Source organism: Myxine glutinosa, chromosome 3 (assembly GCF_964187855.1).
Source record: "Myxine glutinosa chromosome 3, kmMyxGlut1.1, whole genome shotgun sequence".
Lineage (NCBI taxonomy): Eukaryota > Metazoa > Chordata > Myxini > Myxiniformes > Myxinidae > Myxine > Myxine glutinosa.
In genome coordinates this window covers 85,551,747-85,576,933 of record NC_136263.1, presented here as the reverse complement: position 1 = coordinate 85,576,933, position 25,187 = coordinate 85,551,747, and the positions used below count along the sequence as shown (strand labels likewise).

General features: G+C 42.4%; 1 protein-coding gene across 1 annotated transcript in view; it reads left to right on the top strand.

The window, feature by feature from the left end:
* Positions 1 to 1,312: 1,312 nt before the first annotated feature.
* Positions 1,313 to 25,187, top strand: part of DNAI2 (dynein axonemal intermediate chain 2) — a 147,557-nt gene continuing 123,682 nt past the window's right edge. The window contains exon 1 of the mRNA XM_078773584.1: positions 1,313 to 1,495. Coding sequence (XP_078629710.1) covers positions 1,313 to 1,495 — 183 coding nt within the window. The remainder of the gene's footprint in view (positions 1,496 to 25,187) is intronic.

The window sequence follows — 25,187 nt, the reverse complement described above, 5'->3', positions numbered from 1 at the left end:
ACGGCCCCCCCCCCCCCGGGGGGCCCCATATTGGCGAAATACGAAATGGCCGCCACCCGGATTAGAGGAAAATCAGTTAAATAACCAAAAGGGTTGGAATCATGTATGATACCACTTTTCAGGGGTTTTCGAGGTCGAGGAATCCAATTATGATGTTATTTTGATGATTCGAGGTCAAGGTCAACCCTCAAGGTAATCTTAAAGGTCATTTTTGAGTCAAACATGTCGGTTTTTGAGTTTTTTGTCAAGATTTATGCGAGGTTCATTATTTTATGTTTCTGGGTTGGGTAATCGAACTCTGACCTTATTTTTGACAATTAGAGGAAATATTTACGTGTCTATTTCCTAATTTTCATGCATATACAGTTCATCAGTCTAATTACAAAGGTACGGCTTTTGATGTTTTATGAACTGTATGCCATATCCTTGTGTTTAATTTTTGTGCGATCATGATCTGGGTTCATGTATACATGATTGTATACATGTCATAAATATGACGTCATAGGTCATGTGACCTGGCCGCCATATTGGATTTTATGAAAACCTTAAAAATGGATCCCTGCCTTCATTTTTCGATCGATTCATTTTGAACTTTGACCACTTATAGTACGCCATGTGATTGGATGCATATCCTAATTATGACGTCATAGGTCAGGTGACATGGCGGGATGGACCGGTATGGTCCCCGGATCATACCGCCCTTGGCGCCCGTCAAAAATCGAAAGAGTATGGCGTGGGCAACATCTGCGCCAAATTTGATGCTTTTGGAAGAATTTGAACCAAAATATCCCTAAGGGCCCTGACTATAAGCAGCTAAATAACTTAAGTGAATCAAGAATTAGTGATTAGAATGAGGTATTTATTTAAAAATTTACAGCTGTATTCATTTTAATATAAATACGGCAAAGGTTATACTATAAAAGGTGGAAGAGGCAGGTGTTTGCGTTGCCTCAGAATACTTGTTAGCTCTGTTGTCTTGTTCGATTGTAAGCAACAGTTTTATTGAAAGCTCCATTGTTTTGGGTCACGTGACCTGCAGTGAGCAGACTGAGGCTGTGCGGGAAAACTTTTATTCACTTATATTTTTATTTACAGAAATTTTCCAACTGTTTAAAAAAAAATTCCTGTGAAATTGCCTTTGAGTTGCATCAGTACACAAATTTTCAGCAATCTAAGCCACCTAGAAGGTATGAAACATTTATATCAGTGAGTGAGTCAGTCAGTGGTTAGAAAGAGCAATGGATATATCTTCCCCATGGGTTTTTCTTTACTAAGTATGACTATATGGTATGTTGTCTGTGCAGCAGGTTCAATGGAGATGAGTTATGCCTCCACAAAGAAGCGCTCCGAGTTTGGTCGGCAATGTATGTTTACCGAACGAGCTTCGGAGCTGCTTGTGGATTTGCCCCCTGATCCAAAGCTCGCAAAGAATTTCGTGGGGAAGAAATTTCAAGACGCAGCCACGCAGTGTGCTCCGATGATGGCTGAGCATGAGGCAAGACCCCATTATTGTCGGATACATTTTAGAGATTACAGTCCAATGATGTCATCGATATGTTGTAAAAAGGGCACTTTTATTGTTAATAAAGAGCAGATATTTATCCTTCTGACTGTTAACTGCGTTTAAAAACAGGAGAGGGCGCTCTTTACCTGTTCGTGACTTATTTTGTTGTTGTTGCATTAAGAAAATTTTAGTTTTCATTTGGAGAATGCATTAATATATCCTGATTTCTTGTAATTGGACGAGGTAAATCCCTCATAGAGGATCATAAAAAATAATGATTTAAAATCAACGTTGTAATGATCGTGATGATATCCTCCATTTTATATAGCTCCATCTTGTTTTAAAATTTATTTATTTGCAGGAACAATTTTAATGGCATTAATTGCCTGACTAGCATTTATCTAGTTATCTAGTACAGCCAAGTCATGCCTGACTTCTGGTGACATTCATGATCCGATTTCTCCAAACATTCCTATTCCTGCACTGCTTCCAGAAGCTTTGGCAGAAACAACATGATCACAGCCTTACCCCATCTTTCCAGCACTTACATGTTCTGCTTCTTCCTCTACAGTGCATTCAAAAAGTATTCAGACCGCTTCACTTTTTTCACATTTTGTTATGTTGCAGCCTCATGCTGAAATCGTTTAATTTCAACTTTTCCCTCATCAATCCTCACTCAATACCCCATAATGACAAAGAGAAAACGGGATTTTAGAAAGTTTTGCAAATTTATTAAAAAGAAAAAATGAAATATCACATTTACATAAGTATTCAGACCCTTTGCTGTGACACTTGAAATTTACCTCAGGTGCCTCCCATTTCTCTTGATCATCTTTGAGATGTTTCTACACCTTGATTGGAGTCCACCTGTGGTAAATTCAATTGATTGAACATGATTTGGAAAGGCATACACCTGTCTCTATAAGGTCTCACAGCTGACAACGCATATCAGAGCAAAAACCAAGCCATGAGGTTGAAGGAATTGCCTGCAGAGCTCAGAGACAGGATTGTGTTGAGGCACAGATCCGGGGAAGCCTACAAAAAAATTCTGCTGCATTGAAGTTTCCCAAGAGCACAGTGGCCTCCATAATTCCTAAATGGAAGAAGTTTGGAACAACCAGGACTCTTGCTAGAGCTGGCCGCCCTGCCAAACTGAGCAATCGGGGGAGAAGGGCCTTGGTAAGAGAGGTGACCAAGAACCCGATGGTCACTCTGGCTGAGCTCCAGAGATCCTGTGTGGAGATGGGAGAAACTTCCAGAAGGCCAACCATCACTGCAACACTCCACCGATCTGGGCTTTATGGCAGAGTGGCCAGACGGAAGCCTCTCCTCAGTGAAAGACACATGACGAAGTCAAATGTGTTCATTTTGTGAAAATTCACTTCTAGATGGGGATTATTCAAATAAGGAACTCGAAGGACTCAAACTCATTTTGCAAGAAATGTTCGTTTCCCATTAATCGAACATTTTTCAAAATCCAATCTCACCCCTCCCCTCCAAAACTTCCCCATCCCCCCTCCCCTCCAAAACTTCCTCATCACCCCTCCCCTCCAAATCTACCCCCTTACCCCACCCCTCCAAATCTTCCCCATCACCCATTTCTTTCAAATATTCCCCCTTGCCCCTCCCCTCCAAATCTTCTCCATCACCCATCTCTTTCAAATCTACCCCCTTGCCCCTCCCCTCCAAATGTTCCCCATCACCCCTTCCCTCCAAAACTTCCCCATCACCCCTCCCCTCCAAAACTTCGCCATCTCCCATTCCCTCCAAATCTACCCCCTTGCCCCTCCCCTCCAAATCTTCCACATCACCCATCTCTTTCAAATCTTCCCCCTTGCCCCTCCCCTCCATTTCTTCCCCATCACCCATCCCTTTAAAATCTTCCCCCTTTCCCCTCCCCTCCAAATCTTCCCCATCACCCCTACCCTCCAAAACTTCCCCATCACCCCTCCCCTCCAAAACTTCCCCATCATACTCCCCTCCAAATCTACCCCCTTGCCCCTCCCCTCCAAATCTTCCCCATCACCCATCTCTTTCAAATCTTCCCCCTTGCCCCTCCCCTCCAAATCTTCCCAATCACCCATCCCTTTCAAATCTCCCCCCTTGCCCCTTCCTTCCCCTCCCTCCCAAACTCCCCCCACACCTCTCCCCTCCACGACTCTCCCTCGCTCCTCCCCTCCTAGACTCCCCTCTCACGCCTCCTCCTCAAAGCGTCCTCCCCGCTTCTTCCCCCTTCCAACTTTCACCTTCATCTCCCCCAACCTTCTGCCTCGCTCTCCCCCCTCCTCAAATAACACCTCACTGTGCCTCACCCAATCTACATCAATCCTTTTGTCCACCCCATTCTTCCCTTTCTCCAAACTATTCTGAAATCTCTGACACACTTTCAACAGCTCTCCCTACCTATTCCTCCTCTTCCATATCTTACCCTACCCCTCTCCCCCTGTTCTGTATCTGATGCTCCCCCTTCCTCTTAATTAACGGTATGGTTCCCAAACATCCAGGGCCTTCGCTCAAATTTGACTGATCTCTCCATACAGGTTGCTTCTGACAAACCAGATGTGATCTGCTTAACAGAAACTTTCCTACTTCATGATGTCTCTGATTCCTTGGTATCTCTCCCAGGTTACTCCCTCCTCCGGTATGATAGACCTGAGCCTCGTCCTGGAGGTGGGTTTGCTATCTTTATAAAAAACTCTCTTCCTCACTCGCCCTGCACTGCCCTCTCTCCACCTCACCCCCAGGAATACCTTTGACTACGGCTTCCCCTTCGCTCCCACCTTTTGTTCCTATGTATGTTGTACCGTCCACCAAACAGTGATGACTCCTTCTACATCTCGCTGTCTGATAATATGGACCAACTTCTTTCTACCCATCCCAACTCTCTCTTCCTCATATGTGGTGATTTCAATTGTCACCATGCCAGTTGGCTGGGTGTGGGTACCTCTCTCACCAGCCATGGCTCTTCAGCAAAAGACTTCTGTGACTCACTGGGACTGACACAATCTGTCAATTTCCTGACCCGGAACTCAGTCAACGGAGCATCTTCTCTTCTGGACTTGGTTATGACTAACTTCCCTGAAAATGTCTGCTGCTCTTCTTCTGCTCCAATCGGCTCATCTGATCATGTGCTTGTCAAAGTGGACATCTCTCTGACCATTCTCAGAGAGCCTCCTCAGCGTCGACGAGTCTGGCATTTCACTCAGGCCAACTGGCACGGTCTTCAAGCAGCCATCAATCATCTGGACTGGTCTCCCATCTCTACCGCCTCTGACATCAACTCATCCTGGGAATTCTTCCAAAGTAAATTGCTCTCTCTCATGCACAGATTTATCCCATCTCGTCTTCAGTTGTCATACCCTTCCTCCCATCCATGGTACACGGAATCTTGTGGTGAGGCTGTTGCCCAGAAACAACTTGCTTTTGTCTCCTGGAAAGCAAATCCAACGGAAGGACATCTCATTTCCTTTCACAAAGCCCGAAACAAGTGTGTGTCCACCCTCAGGAGAGCCAGGAAACTATATCTCTCTGTTCTCAAGACGGACCTCTCTCATCTGTCTCCCTCTTCCAAATCCTGGTGGCGTCTGGTCAAATCTATTTCTGGTGTTTGTTCCCCCTCCATCCCCTCCCTCACCTCAAACGGCTACACGGCTGTCTCCGCACGTGAAAAAGCTGAATGCCTCAACTCTGTGTTTGCCTCTAAATCTTGTGTCCCAAACCCATCCCTCTCTGTACCCACCGTACCCAGTCGTACCCAGCTGCTCCTGGACTCTGTGTCCTTTCCTCCTGACAAGGTGGAAAAGTTTCTGTCAACCCTCGACTCTGATTCTGCAACTGGTCCTGACGGCATCAGCCCACGGGTCCTAAAATCATGTTCTTCCGCTCTTTCACTCCCTCTCTCTGTTCTCTTCACCCTCTCTTTTGCTCAAGGTCATCTGCCATCTGCTTGGAAATCAGCCAACATCACCGCTTTGCACAAAAAAGGTGCAAAAACAGATCCGAGCATCTACAGACCAATCAGCCTTCTCCCAATTATCAGCAAAGTCATTGAATCCATCATTGCTTCAGATATGTAATCTTTCCTCTTCTCCAATGGCTTGATCTCTGATCATCAATTTGGTTTCAGACCTGGTCACTCTGCTCTGGACATGCTGCTTCTGCTTTCTCAACAATGGATGGAGGTCCTCAATGCCAAACAGGAAATTAGAGCTGTCTCCCTTGACATATCACGTGCCTTCGATACGGTCTGGCACCCCGCTCTGCTCACCAAACTCTCCTCCTTTGGTATCCATGGAAATCTCCACGCATGGCTGGCGGACTTCCTCTCTAGTCATAGTCAACGCATGGCCCTGAATGGGTTTCTCTCATCTCCTCTTCCCGTTCAGGCTGGAGTTCCCCAAGGCAGTGTCCTGGGCCCTGTGCTTTTTCTGGTCTTCATCAATGATCTCACTGACTCTCTTGAAAATCCTCTCTATCTCTTTGCTGACGACTCTACTCTCTGTCGCTCCATTCCTCATCCCTCAGATCGGCAGTCTGCAGCCTCCTCACTCTCTGCAGACCTGGTCAAAATCACAGACTGGGCAAACAAGTGGAACATGTCTTTCAATCCTGACAAATCTCACACTCTTACGATGTCTCTCCGAAAAGACCGACTGGACAACCCTCCCATCCACTTTCTGAATAAGCCTCTCCAAGAAGTTCTGTCACTCAAGCTCTTGGGTCTCACTATCTGCCATGATCTTTCCTGGGAAAACCACATTTCAAATCTGGCCTCCAATGCCAGTCGCCGACTGGGTATCCTCCGTCGTGCGAAGTCCTTCCTTGGCACACCTGAGCTCCTCACCACATACAAGGCTTTCACCCGCAGCTCAATGGAATACTGCTCTCCCCTCTGGGCTGGTGCTCCTGCCTCACACCTAGCTCGTCTTCACGCTGTTGAAACCAAAGCGTTCAGAATCATTGGAATCTTCCGCGATGAAGCTAACTCCAAGGGCCTTTCACTCACTCACCGCAGGCAGGTTGGTGGTCTTTCCGTCTTCTACCGACTCCTCTCTGGCCGTGCCCCCCCAGCTCTCTCTGGGCTCTGTCCCCCAAATATTCCTACAGGTCGCACAAGATCTGCCTGCAACCCTCTTATGGTTAAACTGCCAAATCAAGACTTTCTGCTCACCTTCACTCCTTCATTCCTCTTTTCTCCCGCCTCTGGAACAAACTCCCTCACTCTCTTCAATCCCACTCCACCCTCCAGGTCTTTAAAACAGCTGTTCACCACCATCTCTTATCTTCACCCATCCAAAACCTTGATCTTTTCTACCCCCGCTAATTTCACCCCAAATCCTACACTTTTTTGAAATACCAACTTCTGTCCTGGAAGTCCTTGGTCTCCTTGTGTTTTATACCTCCCCCCCCCCCCCCTTCCTCCGCCGAGTCCCTCTCCCTCCCGCGCTTCTCCCTGTTCTCAGGTGTTGTGTTTGTGTGCTTCCCCTCCTCTCCCCATCTTGTCTTCCGCTCCCTCCTTTGTATGTTTTATTTGTCTGGTTGATTTGTTGATTTGTTTGTGAAATAAATGTTAGCTCTTTCACGAGCCTCGATTCAGTATACAAAAAAAAAAGAAAAAAAAAGGGAAAAACGAAAGAAAAGAGGACTTATCTTTAAGAGAAAAATTCACATGATCTTTACTGTGCATGTTCATGAGGTAGAGAAATAAACTACCAGAGCAGTTCTTATTTAAATATTGTTCGAAGTATGACGAGCGTCCTAAGTAACCTTTTAATAGATAAATGAAAATAACAAAAAGACTTTTATCTACAAAGCACTCAATGGAACTCAACATGTAATAGATAACATACTTTTAAGTAGTTTGAATTTTACCTCGTGTTAGCTCAATAAAATCCAGTTTCCTTGCCATCTAAAAAAATTCCTAGAACGCTCTTAATGGAAATGCAGTCAACTTTTCCCTCTCAAGAGCACATTGCAGTAATGGAAGAGACTGAATTTGATGCTGTCCAAGTCAATTACATCAATTTCATCCAGAGCCAGTCATCAATGCCAACCTTTGCTCTGTGGTCTTCCAACATTACTATGGTTGAGAGCCTTTTACTCTTTCATAAGAAGAACCAAAGAAGGCAACTGGGCCTTCACTTGGCAGCAGCTCAGAGATTGCTCGCATGTTTTTTTGCATATTATCATGTCAATTACTCATGATATTTACCAGCATGCTCGATCGAGATGTCGGCATTACTGTCGTCACACCCCTCTGCTCATGCTGCCTTTCTTTATGGTGAGTTTGCTGTGCAGCGACAAGACTCTCTTCGGTTTAGTGCGATTGCTGCTGATCAAACTGTCGAACAGACGATCAATTGTGACACTAAGACAAAAGGAGGTGTGGTTGGATTCAGTACTAACAGCCAACAGGAGTTACTTTCACGAATGGGTACTCTCATACCATCTTCATGCTGCAATGCAACACCAGTGTGATACAATGGTGGGAACGACTGATTCAACTACGAGAGTGAAAGACTCTGAAAACCACCGTATACATAAAGACAATGAAGACGTGAAAGCTGTATGTGACTGTTGAAAATATGGTGAACCCATTTAAGGAATCCAACCAACAACTCCAGCATATACCAGCATATCAAGCAAAAGATGACGAAGCAGAAGTCATCAAGCAAGCTCGACAAGGCCCATGTACTGAAACAAGAAAGTTGCCTCTTTGCAAAGTTATTCGTCATTTCTAAGGACAGTAATGTTGATCAGCAGGAACTTATGAAGTAACTCTGTTAAAATGCATTAGCGTTGTCTAATGAGAATGGTGGCATTGTGAAAACCTACAACGCCAGCTTGATGTATCGTTTGGAATTTGTAATGGAGCCATCACCAGTTGTTGAGTCAGTTCCAAAGAAGAGCATTTGGATTTGTAAAGGATGCCATGGCCTTAATTCAAGCACGAAGTAGCCAAATTCACACCCTCTCAACATTTGGTGACTTGGCAATGTGCATCCTGAACAAAGCCATGACCTTGGTTACTGACTTATATGCAGAATCAATCCACTTTGTCACAAACCATGATCCAGCTGTGTCCATTGAAGGTGCTGAAAGGGGGAAAAGAGCTGCAGGAGGAATGCAGAGGATCAATATACAGTCACGTGAAAAAGTAAGTACACCCAATGTAAAGTTTTGACTTTTTCAACATATTTCAACATACAGCTATTTGATCTTCATTTCAACAATATTGATAGATAAAGGTGATATAATATAACAAATATCATGAAACATTTACATTTTGTAGTCCACTGTATAATTTAAATAAACATAAATGCAAATTTCGCATGTGGAAAAAGTAAGTACACCCCTTCATTTATCACTACTTCAAATACCTACAATTAGAATGAGGTGCACCAGCTCAGGTGCAAATGATTAGAACATCGTTAGAGAGGATTTTGGAGGAACCTGTCTTATATAAACCCCAGACATTTAGTTTGGTTTGCTCTTTATTGTTGAAGTGTGCGGCGTCACCATGCCTAGATCGAAAGAGCTCTCTGAGGTTTTCAGAAAGAAGGTTATAGATGCCTACGAGTCTGGGAAGGGGTTTAAAAAGATCTCCAAACAATTTGAAATCAATCATTCGACTGTGCGGAAGATCATCTACAAGTGGAGAAGATTCCAAACAACTGCCAACTTGTTCAGGCCAGGCCGCCCCAGCAAGTTCAGCCCGAGAGCAGACCGCAAGATGCTGAAAGAAGTCTCTAAAAACCTCAGAATGTCATCACGGGACCTACAGGTAGCTCTTGCCACTGTTGATGTCAAAGTGCACGAGTCTACCATAAGAAAGAGGCTGCACAAATTTGATCTACATGGGAGGTGTGCCAGGAGGAAACCTTTGCTGTCCAGGAAGAAGATCAGGGCAAGACTAAAGTTTGCCAATGAACACCTAGGCAAAGACCAGCACTTCTGGAACAATGTGCTATGGACAGATGAGTCAAAGGGAGAGCTATTTGGCCACAGTACCAGAAGACATGTTTGGCGAAAACCAAAGACAGCATTTGACCACAAGAACCTGATACCAACTACTAAGCATGGTGGTGGAAATATTATGGTTTGGGGCAGCTTTACTGCATCAGGGCCTGGGCATCTTACCATCATAGAATCCACTATGAATTCTTCATTGTACCAGAGGGTGCTTGAGGATAAGGTGAGGCCATCTGTCGGAAAGTTGAGGCTCAACCGAAGGTGGACCTTGCAACATGACAATTACCCTAAACATACCAGTAAATCCACCAAGGAATGACTGAAAAGAAAGAAATGGAGGGTTCTGGAATGGCCAAGTCAAAGCCCGGATCTAAATCCCATTGAGATGTTGTGGGGGGATTTGAAACGAGCTGTGCATGCAAGAATCCCCTCAAGCATCACACAGCTGAAAGAATTCTGCATGGAGGAGTGGGCAAAAATTTATCCCAGTCAATGTCAGAGACTGGTAGACAGTAATAAGAAACACCTACTTGAGGTTGTTTCTGCCAAAGGGGGCAATACCACTTATTAGAGCCAAGGGTGTACTTACTTTTTTCACATGTGAAATTTGCACTTATGTTTATTAAAATTATACAATTGTGTACAAAATGTAAATGTTTCATGATATTTGTTATATTATATCACCATTATCTCTCAATATTGTTGAAATGAAGATCAAATAGCTGTATGTTGAAATATGTTGAAAAAGTCAAAACTTTACATGGGGTGTACTTACATTTTCACATGACTGTTTCGCACTGACCAAGCGATTCCTTTGCAGTAGAAGAAGTACACGACAGGTACCCCAAAAAGGAAGAGCTGGTGCAGTTTCTGTTTGACACATGAAAAAGACTGGTCCTGCAAAATTCAGATATGTCAAAGTGTTATTTGGTCTTTCGCACTATGTTGTGAGCTAGAAGTTGAATACATTCTTCAGCTTATATCATGAGGAGGCTGACACAAGGCTTTTTCTGTGCTCTGCATATGCAGCACAAACTCAACTGTCAACATCTCAATCCCAAACACAAAATCCTGTCATCATCTGAAGTTCAGACACAGATGTCTTCATCATAGCCCTTGGCTTTGCAAGAATGATGAGCAGCAGAGTGCTCCTTCACACAGGAAGATGAAACCTACTTAGAACGATAGATATCGCAGAATGCAACAAAGATCATCTAGGTGAAAAATGCGTGCAATGCTCGGATTGCACTCCATTTTTTCACAGGTTGTGACTCAGAGAGCACCTTCTATGGTAAAGGTAAGATCAAGGCCCCGAAGTTGATGTTGGCTGAAGAAAATCATCTTGATGTTTTCAAGGAATTGCAACAGCAATTTGATGTACCGTATCAACAGAGCTTTAGGAAGAACTTGAACAGTTTGCATACTCTTATGGTAGCAGGCAAGGCAAGAAGAATATTGATATTGGGAGATACAACATTTTCAGGATGGTCTGCAAGTTCAAGGGTTCTCTCCCTCCCAATCACGACTCCCTCATGGAACATATCAAGAGAGCAAATTGTCAGGCTGCCATACAAGGAAGAACCATTCAGCAGTTTGTGAATGCCACCGAGCCCAACTAACCATGAATGGGCAATGGATGATGATAATCTTGCGATTAAATGGGGGAAACGTGCTGACTGCCCCAGATGAATTTCTGGCAGCTATCAAGTGCCAATGTTGGAAAAGAAAATGTAGCTTTCGACAGTGTGAGTGCATGAAGAATAAGATGCCACTTGTCTGTGCAATGTCTAAAATGTAACAATCAAACATTTCAGAGTGATCATGAAAGTGGAGATGAAGATGTTGTCGACTCTGATATGAAGTAAATATTAACTCTTGTAATGCGATTGTGTTTTTGATTGAGAAATTAACAATCTTCTCTGGATACACTGGATTCACATGTGTATGTTAAAGTTTTTGGGATTATTTTAGACATCAAGGAAACGATTTCATTGAGCAAACACAAGGCACAATTCCAACTACTTAAAACGATGTTAGCTATTACATGTTGAGTTCCGTTGAGCTCTTTGTAGATAAATGTCTTTTTGTTATTTTCATTTATCTATTAAAAAGTTACCGAGGCAGCTCGTTTTACCTCAAACATAATTGAAACGATCTGTGCATAAGAGAGTTGGCTCTCTCTTATGCACAGATTTGTCCCATCTAGACTTCAGTTATTTTACCCATCCTCCCGCTCGTAAAATCTTGGGATCCTAGGATCCTGGGTTCGAATCCCAGTCGATCTCTGAATTAACGCCAGGGGGGTTGACTCAGCCTGTCATCCTTCTGAGGTCGGCAAATTGAGCACCAGTTCACTGGTAATTCCCTGTGTGTTGCAAGAGGCGACTAACAGGGTTGGCGGCAGAAAGAGCATCTGGCCATAAAACATTGCTTCAAAAAGGGGACAATGGTGTCCGAAAATGGCCAACCCCTGCTCTGCGGGGAAAAATGGCCTCTAAAGGTGGTTCTTTCTTCCGCTAGTAAAATATAAAATCCTTCAATGGAGATCAGCAATTCCCAAAGTGTGACATAACTCGAACATTTTTCTTGGGCTGCCATTTACTTATATTTTCTCCCCTGTATGGTGCAATGGAAATGACGGTGAAACCAACAGGAAGATGCGTTTCAACAGAGGTGTTTAGTTGTGGGACGTTGTACTCTGTGCTCACATAGCCGTTGGATGTTTGAATGGCAACAATATCCCAAGATAGCTGCTAGTTGGACCAAAAAAAAAGAGTGTACGAGGTGGATTGACTTATTTAGGCCTTAGCAAGAAGGATTGAGGAATCCAACATTAGGTGCTCTGCATTTTGATGAGGATGTCTTCACTCATATGTGAAGAACATCCTGGAATGGATTTCATCCAAACCAGACAGCAGACAAATATCACATTTTCAGAAATTAATGGGTTTTCAGAAGAAAAAAAATATCCAATTTATTAACAAAAACGTTTCAGGGGCTGAATCAGCCCTTTAAATTTTGGTGAAGCAATTTGATGATTCAAAACTGTTATACCAACTAATGAGTAATTGTACAGTGATAAATAGGCAAAGGTTTTCTTGCTCAAGGATGTTAGGAAATTCGTTTTATCCTCAGGCTTTCATGTAATTCTCTCTTGGTGTTGTGCTTCAGTCTCTGTTTGTTATTTTGGTGTGGGTGGATAGGTAGCTGAGATTATTTTTGCAGGAATCAAAAAGGTTTTGTGCATGATATTTTAGATCTCCAATTTTAGATTTGTTTTTGGGAAGAAGGTACAGGAAATTGGAAAGAGAGAAAATTCAGTGCAGATCTAAATTCTGCTATTTTTACACATTTGATCCAGACCTGCCTACCTGTATACTAAGTGCATATTTGCCTCCGCCACCAAAGGTGGACGGAAGTTATGTTTTCACCCCTGTCTGTCAATCAGTTTGTCTGTTTGTATGTCTGTGAGCAGGATATCTCAAATAGTTGTGGACGGATACGGATTTGGATGGAATTTTGTGGACAGCTTAGGTGTGCGACAAATACAAATAGATTATATTTTGGTGAAGAAACAAATTTGCATCTGGTTCCAAGAATTTTAAAGTGATTCTTCACCATTGAGTGATAGGGATAAAAACGATATATAACAATATATCTCAAAACGTTATGGATTGATTTGGATGAAATTGGGTGGACAGATTGGGTGTGTGACAAGGATGAATTGATTCGATTTCGGTGAAGATCCAAATCCGGATACGTATACACTAATTTTTAAGTGATTCTTCACCATTGAGAGATGGGGCCATAAATTAAATATAGTGTGATATTACAAAACTAGGTGGCTGAGTTGGTTATATGACAACAGCAGACCAATTAGACTTGGGTTCAGCTCCGGATCCAGATCCGGGCCTATATTAGTGGGATACAAAACATAAACTGTTCAGCCTGGCGGATGTCGGTGCTCGACCGAGTGTCGTTCTAGTTTTCTATGCAAAATTGTTGTTGTACATTCATCAATCTGTGGAAATTGTATACTCAAGAATTATAGTAAAATTATAATCTTTGTTACTGTCGCATAGTGTAAAGTATTGTCACGTCAGACAGTCGGCCTGTTATCACAAACCGATTGAGCCAGAGGTCCGATAAAGGCCTCTGCTGATTCTGAAACAATCTCTTAATTGTCATTGCAGTCTTATGACAATAACAAGAGGGTTGCGATCAGACATCTCTGATGGTTCCTGGCAGAGCCAATTTGTAATATTGGACATTGGTTGCACTTGAAATTCTGCCTCATAATGAATGTTTGTTTTTTAACTATGGTTAATGATATCATTGAAATGAAATAATGGAAAATTGAATAATAAACAATAAAAATTTTGGGATATACTAAATAATTGAAAATATAAAAATATGTAATCAATATAAGTTGAAAAGAAATAAATAATTGAAAAAAAGAAAGAAAATTAAATAGAAATAAAAATTTGAAACTTGAAAAAATTGAATAATTAAGTAATTAAATAATTAAAGTATGTTGCAATTGAGTAATTCAATAATTGAAAATTAAAAATAAATAATATAAATGGAAATTGGGGAAACATCAAATAATTGAAAATTAAATACACTGTAATTGAAAAATGAAAATAAATAAAACTAATAATAATAATATAATGGAACCTTTTTCTTCAAAAAGGCGGCACACCTCAGACACTAAACTAAAGTGTTTGAGAAGACTAAACCATGTTACCACGGACACTAAAAACTTAATGCCTCCCCCTCCAGGAACCATAATTACAATTTCATACGGATCACCTAAACCAAGCGAAATTGGTGAAACGTGCCGAAAGCAAAAAGGTGAGAAGACACTTTTTATATTTAAAATTGCTTATTATAAGAGAAATACCGACACTAGGATAGACAAGATAATATAACCCGGACAGATCTGGCACACGAGGGGAGACATATGTGGAAGCTAGGATGCGAAAACCCGAAGTTACGTACAATGTTAAATAAATATAACCGCCTAATGGTGCTAATGCACCGGAATTGCACAAGGAAGAACAAAGGGGCAGGTGAGGACTTGTGTAAGCAGAAGTCGGTGGCGTGCAGATTACTGGTGCACAGGGCCGATGGTGATGAGGATGGCGATGGGAAGGGGCATCTGCATCTCTTAGGACTGGTCCTTCTCACTTGCACGATGAAGGAGAGAGAGAGAGAGGCCATCTTCAGAGCTTTTCTGTCCCACAGGACGGCCCCTATAAAAAAGTCTTCCGCCCCTCTCCGGGGCTCTACAACCAACCACGACACCATAGCTTGCAGTGCGCTGGCTAAAGGTGGTTCCTTTAATAATTCCGAATGGTGTTTTGATGGTGGTTTCTTTAAAGCGCAAAGTGCTTTATGTGTGCCTTCCTTGGCCTGACCTCACCTGTTACAGGTGGTTTTACACAATACAATCGTACTCTATCTGGTTAAAAGTTTACACTCACCGCCTCCTCGGTGCCTGTTTAACAATATGACTTGCCTTTGACATTCTCCCTGATACAGACAGACGTAAATCTAAGCTACATGGTTCACATGGTGTATACCAAAGTCTTGACACAATCTAGTTATAAAAACTCTTCCACCCCCTTTACATAGCAGTATGCAAGCAATGGCAAATAATAAAGACCATGAATGAGTGATTAGTTTTAAAAATACTTCAGATGGTGCCCAAAATTACTACTTGAATTTCCCACCTTGGATGAGCACTGTTATAAATTTTTGACAACATTAACACAGTCATTTCAAACTTTTGGGCCTCACCATCACCATAATCTTTCTTGGATAAACAATATTTCCAAGACGTTCTCCAAAGCCAGCTGCCTTGGCATCCTTTGTCGTGCGAAGCCTTTTCTTGGCCAATCTGAACTTTTGATAACCTACAAGACTTCACTTTCAGCTTGATGGAATACTGCTCTCCACTCTGGGTCCAGGGCTCCTGCTTCACAACTTGCCCTTCTTGATGCCATGGAAAGCAAGGTCCTCAAAATCATTTGGATTTATCATGACAAAACTGAGTGTCTTGGTCTGTTACTTGCACATGGCAGAAAGGTTGGTGGTCTCTCTGTTTTCTACCGCCTTTTTTTTGGTCTTGCACTCTATGCTCTCTCTTGTCAGGGCACACATAGTCTGCCAGTTGCCCTCTTCTTTTTTAACTTCCAAAAATTCAGGCTCACTGCTCATCTCCACTCATTTATTCCTCTTTTCTCTCACCTGTGGAACCAACTTTCTCAGTCTCTTCAGTTCCATTCTTCCCTCCGGGCCTCAAGACAGCTGATCACCACTACCTTAGGTCATCCTCCAAGCACATGCATATCTTCTACCCCAAATGCCCCCATTCCCAAGCACTCCCTTTTTCCAGGTAGTCATTATTTCCTCCCTCTCCCTTAACGATTTTAGTTTGTTAGCTTGCAGCAGTTCGTTTGCTCCTTTTCTGTTTCATCCCTACTTTTCCCTTCCATTCTGTGCTCTGTTTCATTCAGCCTGTGTACAGTTTGTTCACCCCCATGTGTTCTTCATCCTCTCCCTTTGATCTCACTCCCACTTAAACTCTGCTGTTGGTGTTTCTTCCTTTCTATTTTGTTCCCTTACATTCTGCTCTAGCTCATCGACGAGCCTCGGTCCTTTTAAGTACAAATTTGTATCTTTTAATTTAAGCATGTTTTTATTATTTTTACAACTGATCATCAAAAATGTTATTGTCATGCTTATTTTGAAACTTGTTCAAAAGCATGGAATTTTACACAAAATAAGAATTATGTACAAATACTTAAGTGGGTAGGCCTGTCGAGTGATGGATGTGTATCCTCTTGTGGGATTGTGGATCCAAATTTTTGAATGTCACACACACTAAACTATTTAATCACACGAAACTATTTAAACTATAATATACCATTTTATACTTTAATATATGCAGCATTATCGATAACTGAATGCCACTTATCATATGACCAAGTTCCTGCCTTTTCCGAACAGCTAGTCACATGTTTAGATTCATCTATTTTTGAGTTTCATCTTGAAATGACCATGACATTTGAACATTTTTCATCTCTGTTAAGCATTTTCCAAACACTTTGCTTCCAGCTTAGTATGGAGCTGCTGATATAGTTACGGATTTTTAAAGTTAATGCAGTTTATGAAGCATGATTGTTGCTGATACTGCTTTTCACTATTCCTGTGGGCATTAATTTAAGCAAATTTTTGCTGGAATATCTCTATAGTGTCTTGGTTTTACCAATGCTGAGTGCCTGGGGAACAATACCAATGAATCTGGATAATATATGTCTTTTAACATGCTAATCTCTGCAGTTATGGCCTTCATGTCGACATTCACATGAGTGTTCATGGCAATCTGAAGCGCAGCTTATTACTACCCAGATCACATAACTCTCTGGCCACTTTGTAGTCTGTACTTTATATTGTATTATTCCACCATTTACTCCAATCACTGCCTTAACAATGTCGCATGGGCCCTACAAGGTGCTGAAAGGAATTTTTTAAGGGTTCATCCATTCAGTTGTAAATACACCACCCATTTGAGGAAAAGTTAAACATCATTAAGATTATTACAGCTTTTTTATAACAGTAAATTCATCACAAATACACTCAATTGATTATATTTAAACATAGGAGCAATACCCCTGGCACTCACCTGGTCGAATAAACAGTATACTGCACTGACTAAAGGTATTTTAAACCCATTTCAGTGGTTGCTAGAAGACAGGGCAGCATGTAGAATCATACCAACATAATCATAAGACCTTAAACAAACAAACAAAAAAATAACTATTTGGGGGGGGGGGGCAACCCCCACCCAACCCCGTGTACCTCCTCAGACCCCAATTTTTCTAATGCCTTGGACAAACTTCGGTACATCATGGGTGATGAAGGTTGTGGCCAAGTTTCATCGAAATAGTGTGTGTAGTTTCAGAGGAAAAAGCAAATTCCTATTTTGGGGGTCAAACCTGGATCCACTTTGACCCCGGTAAACCCCCTTAGTCCCAGATTATTTTATTGCCGTGAACAAACTTTAGTCACGACACAACAAATATCATTTGTGCCAAGTTTGGTCACAATCCCTTCAGCGGTTTCAGAGAAGAAGTTGCAAGTGTTTACAGACGGACGGGCAGACGACGAAGTTTACAGAACTTCGTTCCAGGTGAGCTAAAAATGTATTATCCAAAGATTGTAGTTGTAATGTAATGAAGGCTATTTGTTAGCGCTTTAACTACCTCCACCAAGGATGGTGGATGGTTAATCTTTTCACCGCTGTCTGTCTGTTTGTTTGTCTATCTCTGAGCAGATTCGGATAATTTCGATACAAGAATTCGGATACTAGAATTTTAAGTGATTCTTCACCATTGGGAGATGAGGCCGAAAATAATCAGACAGCACGATATTTCAAAAAGTTGTAAATGAGTTATGTCAAAACTAGGTGAATGAGTTGGTTAGGTGACAAGAACAAGTCAATTACATTTTGGTTCATGTCTGGATGCAGATCCGGCCTATCAGTGTGATAGAAAACGTAGACTGTTCAGCGTGGCGAAGGTGTACATTATACTGAGTGCTATTCTAGTTGGTACTGCTTAGCGGTTAGGGTGCCGGCTTGGGATCCTCGGATCCTGGGTTCGTAATCCCAGTCAATCGCTGAATTAACGCCAGGGGGGGTTGATTCAGCCTGTCATCCTTCTGGGGTCGGCAAATCGACTACCAGTTCACTGGTAATTCCCTGTGTGTCGCAAGGGGCGACTAACAGGGTTGGCGGCAGGAATGGCATCCGGCCATAAAACATTTCTTCAAAAAGGGGACCACCGTGCCTGAAAAAGGCCAACCCCTGCTCTGCGGGGAAAAATAGCCTCCAAAGGTGATTCATTCTGGTTGGGACTGGTGATGAGTACATCAATATCACAAAAGCACATCTATGAAGTAGATTTGATCTGGACCCATTTACATATTTGTTTTGTTCGTACCGCTCTATGGACAAATAATTGGTGCTGCTGATGCAATTTTACAAATAAATCGTTATGCTTTGTGATTTCAAATTGGCTTCCAGCAGTTAATCAGGGCAGGAAATTTGGAATTTGTTCAGGGTGCTGGTGATATTTCGCATCCTCTTCATGAAACATACCGAGGGATCTTTAGCATCTACCAACTCATGCTAGCAGACTGGACACCCGATCTAATGTGCACCCACTGTATGAAACATTTATTGATGGAACGACAAACACTAGTCTGATGACAGTTTATTGTCAGGTTGAAAAAGGAACCCAGACTAGGCAGCTCAAAGATAAGTATACTACCTCATCCTATTGGATAATTAACTTATCTGTGTCCGACCAACCCCCTACTTTCAGGAAAATAGTCGTTAAACGAGTAGCAGCAGCAGTAGTAGTATTAGTAGTAGTAGTCATAGTAGTGTGCACACATGGCAAACTTTTTGGCTCTCTACACACAATCTCATGTGTTTCCTCTCTCACTCTCACTCGTTGATTTATCTGACCCCTCGTAACACCACCCTGTAATTTAGTTGTTGACAGTAGTGTCACATGTTTTGTTGTTATTGTGGCTGAATATTTTTTTTCCTTTGTTGAAACAAGGTTACTCATAATTTGGCAAAAATTGGGCATGATCTGAAAGATATTTATTCTTCAGTTTGGTGATTGAATATCCCATTGCTCTCAGTCCTGCTCCACATGCAATACGGACAGGTTCCTTATTGTTGTCTAGTTTTACTATTCTGTCCTGTTTTAATCTTCTTATTCTACAACAGCAAATGAAATACAAGATCTTCAGATTTATTCAATTTAGAAGAAGATATAACATTCAGGCGTTTGAATTAATTTTCGCTAGCCACATAAGGAATTTATTTCAGCAACATTGGGTTCATCTAGTCTGTTATTTGTTATTCCATTATAATTATACCTGTTAAAATATTTGTAGATACATTTTATCTACTCTTGCAAAAATCTTGGTAATCCTTCAGATGTGCCCTATCTCATATAAATAAGTCACTAAGAATCGACAATGACTTCTTTTTACAAAGGTTGACAATTTAAAATCACAATTTAATTCACATTTTGTTCAACAAACAATCTTTTACTATAATGAAGCAAACGTGGATGTCACAGAAACTTCAAAATTAGCAAGTGGTGCAAATAGCGCCACTTTGTGGTAGCCGGTATTACAAATAATCTTCCTTTATCTTATGATATGGAGCATTGGAGCATATGTTGTGATCAACAAAATTTCTTTCAAAAATGACCAAAATTATAAAGTGCATTTCCAAGAATGCGCCGAAGCACATTGCCCACCACAGATGGAGTGCGGGGATGTCTGCTATTATTACATAATGGACATTGAATGCTGTCTTGGGTATTAGCTCAAAGTCAAATAATGTGAAACAAAAGTTGACTTAAAACATCCCATGGTTTCTGTGCCTTCTAGTATGACAAGTGGAAATGTTAGAATCCATTAACTTTGGAAGATGTTGAAAGCTATGCTTTTTGGTGAAAATGTTTCGCTATACTTTGCTATACTTTCGCGAAAACTTTCGCTATACAACACCAGCCTGGTGTTGGCTTAGCGGTTAGGGTGCTGGCTTGGGATCCTAGGAACCTGGGTTCGAATCCCAGTCGATCGCTAAATTAACACCAGGGGGGTTGACTCAGCCTGTCATCCTTCCGAGGTCGGCAAGTTGAGTACCAGCTTGCTGGGATGAATGATCCCAGTGTGTACCCCGGTTTAGAATAGGTACACCGTATCCCTCCGCATCGTAAGAGGTGACTAAGGGTTGGCGTCAGGAAGGGCATCCGGCCATAAAAACATTGCCTCAAACAGGGAACCATGATTGTCATGGGGCCCGCAAGGCTAACCCCCGCTCTAGCGGGGAAAAAATGGCCTTAAAACGATCATTCATTCATTCATATACGTTGATGGTTTTAAATGGGTCTGAAGTTTTTATCACAGTCATCAATTGTTCTCCCTCAATACTGCACCATCTCTGCTAACACAATTATTTAACATGTTTGAGTGTTTCAACCTTCATTTCACTTGTCTCCGATATTTAATTTACCTTTAGCTGAAAAAAAATAAATTGGAAGGGGTGATGGGGAGGGAGGAGGAAACCTTGCTTGTCCTTTGGCAGGTTTATATTTCATATATATATATATATATATATATATATATATATACACATAAAACACCACTCCATACACTTGAGAAATTTTGCAATTGCTCGATTGAATCAGAATTCTTGTTTTCCATCCTGTTACACAACCTGTGTTCCTGTAACTTCCACTCCCAAGCATCTAGGGAAATGTGAGTGCCCTGCAGTCCTTTTTTCATCTTTCATCACCATGGTTTTTTGCCCTTGACATGTGGATTTGATTATTGCAGACTTATTCCTTTGTCCCTTTAGGTTGCTATTTGTACCCAGGAACTTCTCTGGGGCATTTCATACCAAAATAAACTTGTTTTTGGAATGAGCCCCATTTATTTCTACCAGGCCAAGAAAGCTGAACCTAAATGACTATTGTTGCATGGATCCTGACAAACACCACATGTCTACAACACAACATCCTGTCTCAGAAGCAATATGCAGGATCTCCCTTATCAGCCTGCACACACCCAGAAAAGCTTACACTTTAAAATATTTATGGAGATTGTAGAGTTGCAATTTTGCAAGGAAATGCTTTTCATGGTTGCTTTATGCAACTTTCTTCGACTAGAACAGCATGGTAAGAAGTCAATTTATCGATAATTATTGCCACCTGGGTAATTGATTAGATGCGAGTTAATTGGTTATTCCCTCCAGTCACAGGTGAGAGATGTGATTGGGTCTTTGTATTTAATTTATATTGTCACGTCTGAGTAACCATTAACATGGTAGGGACCTTTCATCCCAGGAAGTGCTCAAACGGTCTCTTTACTGCACTGCATTCAGTAATGTTTTTTTTACTTGCGGTTAACATTCCCCAAGGATCATTCGAATAAGCCAAAATTAATGGCGCATATACAGAAAGCAGATGGCTCAAACACGTTTTCTTACCTTTTAAAGGGTTTATTTTGTATTGAATATGGGAGGGGGGGGGGGGTTGGGTGGAAGTGCACAAGACAAGCAGTTCAGAACAAACCCAGCAAATCAAAAGATACAAACAGGGAGATGGGGACACACAGACTTATGTACAATGATGAGAAATAAAACACAAAACCTAACCCACTCTAGGCACTACATAATACACTTTTACAGAAAGTTAAGAATGCAAGTGGGAGTTCCCTTTGTCTATCGCATGCAGGGTGGACACAGGACTTAATGTAGCCCGTTTTGGAAACCAGGTGTGAGATGACGAGAGCCAGTGACGAAGTCAGTCCAACAACGAAGAAAACCCACCAAGAGCAGCTCCAGTGACAAGTAGCACTTAAGATGTAGAAAGCCAAACAAAGCACGATGAAGTGAACCAGACATGAGGAGCACCAGCGACAATCACTTCATCAACCAGCCCTTGTAGCTTTCTTTGTCTTTTCCAGACGAGGCCTCCTTGTTGGTTAGGGTGGAGTGAAAATAGCCAAAAAAAAATTGGGGGGGGGGGGGGGGATTTTAACTAGCTAGATATGCCAAAAGGTGCCATTACATCTATAGAGCACTGTGTTAAAATTGTATTAAAATTGAACAATATTTTGATCTCCCTCAGTAACTTTTTATTTTACTATACTATGCAACATAGTAAAACAGCTCATAGATGCATTCAAATCATTGGTCTATTATAGTTTGTCTCAGAATGTTACAGTCACACAGTTACAATGTGAAGTGTGTGAAGTCGCGCTTCAATTCAAATGATGGCATCATCTGTCGCGAGGCGACACGGGCACGGATGAAGCTGTCTCGCCTTTTCTTGCCACACACAGCTTGAGCGGCCTCGGTCACGAGTTTCACAGTCCTTTCCACAGCCTGTGTGTGGCAAGGGAATTTAGGGAAGAGGACAGTTGGGGTGACATCCATCGTGATAAGTTCCTTCAGCTCAGGGTCTGACATGCCTCGGATCACGGGAGGCTCCGACATGGCGCACGCTCCCCAGTCAATTAGGTCGAAGTACTCCACTGCGTCAAAGTTGAGTTTAGCGGGGACCTTGAACCGTTGTATCTGTCCAGTAGGCTGTCTGTCTGTTGCTCTGGCTTTCATCACTCGCCGCAAGCCCCATTCTAGTATTTGAGGTCGATGGTCAGTTATCATGGCCAGGAGTATATTTTCCGGATGTGCAAAGTACGCGTTGCGGTGCATAACAGGGTCAACGATCTTCTTGTGTTTAGCGCTAAGGTATCGTGACTTGACGATCATCTGGTGGATGTGCCTGGCTCCATCTTTGCATGACGAGTGGACTTTGATGGAAAACCACATTGGAGCATACACTCGAATGATATATGTCACCATGGTTTTCAACTTCTCGGGTGGTGTCTTGACGCTGACGTACAGTCGGAGTATTCTATTAGCTGTTGTAAGCCACCGAGAGTGATTCAGGCATCCAGGGTTTCGTAGGGCCAGATCGACACTGCATTCACCTTCGCTAATGCCATTGCACATTTCCAAGAGATATCGCTGGTCTGTACTCCAGTCTCTCGGGTCCACATTCAGCAATGCCTGACTCAGTTTCACTGGCATAAACGATGTTACAGGCTGTTCGTTACACATTGATAGACGTTTTCCGATGGGTCCTGAGAATCCACGCGGGCCTGTAGTTGTGCCGTCGAGTTCCTCGAACAGATGCCGCAGCGGAAGTTCATTGGCATGAAGACGACATACCAGCCACTGCAGTGGACGATTGAAGGTTTCTTCCAGTTGTCGTATAACACCTCCTGTATGTCCCGTATTCAGATTAGTGCCGTCACACCCGACTACATTGATGCCCTCTGTCTTCACATTCCGTTCCTTCAGACTAGCGAATAAAGACTCTGCAATGCTTTTGCTGGATCCTGATGATGGAGTTGTGTGGCTGAAGTACGATGAACCGGGTTCTGCGATGATGCTGACGTGTTCTTCTTTGACTGTTGTTCGGTGATTCTTGTTGTCAGTGCCGTGAACCTGAGTCATGGTGTTATCCTTCCTGCCATCAAAGTATAGTCCCTCTATGACGGTGCAGACATCACTTTGAAGTTCTTCTCGAGTTTTGCTACGTTCTCTGCGGATCTTGCTGTGATCAATTATTTTAGAACGGTCTTTTGGTGAAACTACGCCGAGATCATGTAGAACTGATGTAGCTAATATAGCAGCTGATCTGTCAGAGACGCCAATTTTGTTGCAGGCTTTAGCGAGTGAAGGTAGTGAGATCGTCATTTGTTGCTGTTGTCGAACCGGTTTTGGTGTGCTCTGGAGATTAACTGATTCAGAAATATACTCATCGTCAGTCGCGCTATCCACGTAGTCTTCTTCGCTTTCGTCATACGTAGAAGCAATCTGACTTTTGGCATCTTCGTAGTGAGTTTTCATTCGTTTGAGATTGGTCTCTTCTCTTTTGGCTTTCCTCTTCAATCTTGATGTCTCTTCTTGATCTATTCCGCCAAGTACCATGTTCCTCGGTCCTCTCTGGTCTTGAAGGAACTCTCGCTCTTTTTGCGGCACTTTATGTTCTTTCAATCAGTTACACTTAGACACCATGTCAGAACATTTACATTTGCTAAGATCAAACAGATTGTTAGATTTGTCGAGAAAGTCTGTGAGTCGTTGTTTGTAGCTGGCTTGATCCTTTCTTCCCTTGTAGACTTTTAAGATTGAATTGTACTTGTCATGGAAAGATCTGAGTTTTTCAATCGCTTGCGCATGCGATACCGTTGGAAGAGAGGCCGTTTCCCATACCTCTTGAATTTCATAGCACAGTTTGTGAGATATGTCACCAAATGAAGGGTATTTGCCATTCTCCGTCCTAAGCTGTTGCCGAGATTGAAGGTATCCTTTCATGACATCAGCATGATTTCATGACAACTTCTATCTACCCATCCCAACTCTCTCTTCCTCATATGTGGTGATTTAAATTGTCACCATGCCAGTTGGCTGGGTGTGGGTACCTCTCTCACCAGCCATGGCTCTTCAGCAAAGGACTTCTGTGACTCACTGGGACTGACACAATCTGTCAATTTCCCGACCCGGATCAAAGTCAACGGAGCATCTTCTCTTCTGGACTTGGTTATGACTAACTTCCCTGAAAATGTCTGCTGCTCTTCTTCTGCTCCAATCGGCTCATCTGATCATGTGCTTGTTAAAGTGGACATCTCTCTGACCATTCTCAGAGAGCCTCCTCAGCATCGACGAGTCTGGCATTTCACTCAGGCCAACTGGCACAGTCTTCAAGCAGCCATCAATCATCTGGACTGGTCTCCCATCTCTACCGCCTCTGACATCAACTCATCCTGGGAATTCTTCCAAAGTAAATTGCTCTCTTTCATGCACAGATTTATCCCATCTCGTCTTCAGTTGTCATACCCTTCCTCCCGTCCATGGTACACGGAACCTTGTGGTGAGGCTATTGCCCAGAAACAACTTGCTTTCGTCTCCTGGAAAGCAAATCCAAAGGAAGGAAATCTCATTTCCTTTCACAAAGCCCGAAACAAGTGTGTGTCCACCCTCAGGAGAGCCAGGAAACAATATCTCTCCGTTTTCAGGACAGAACTCTCTTATCTGTCTCCC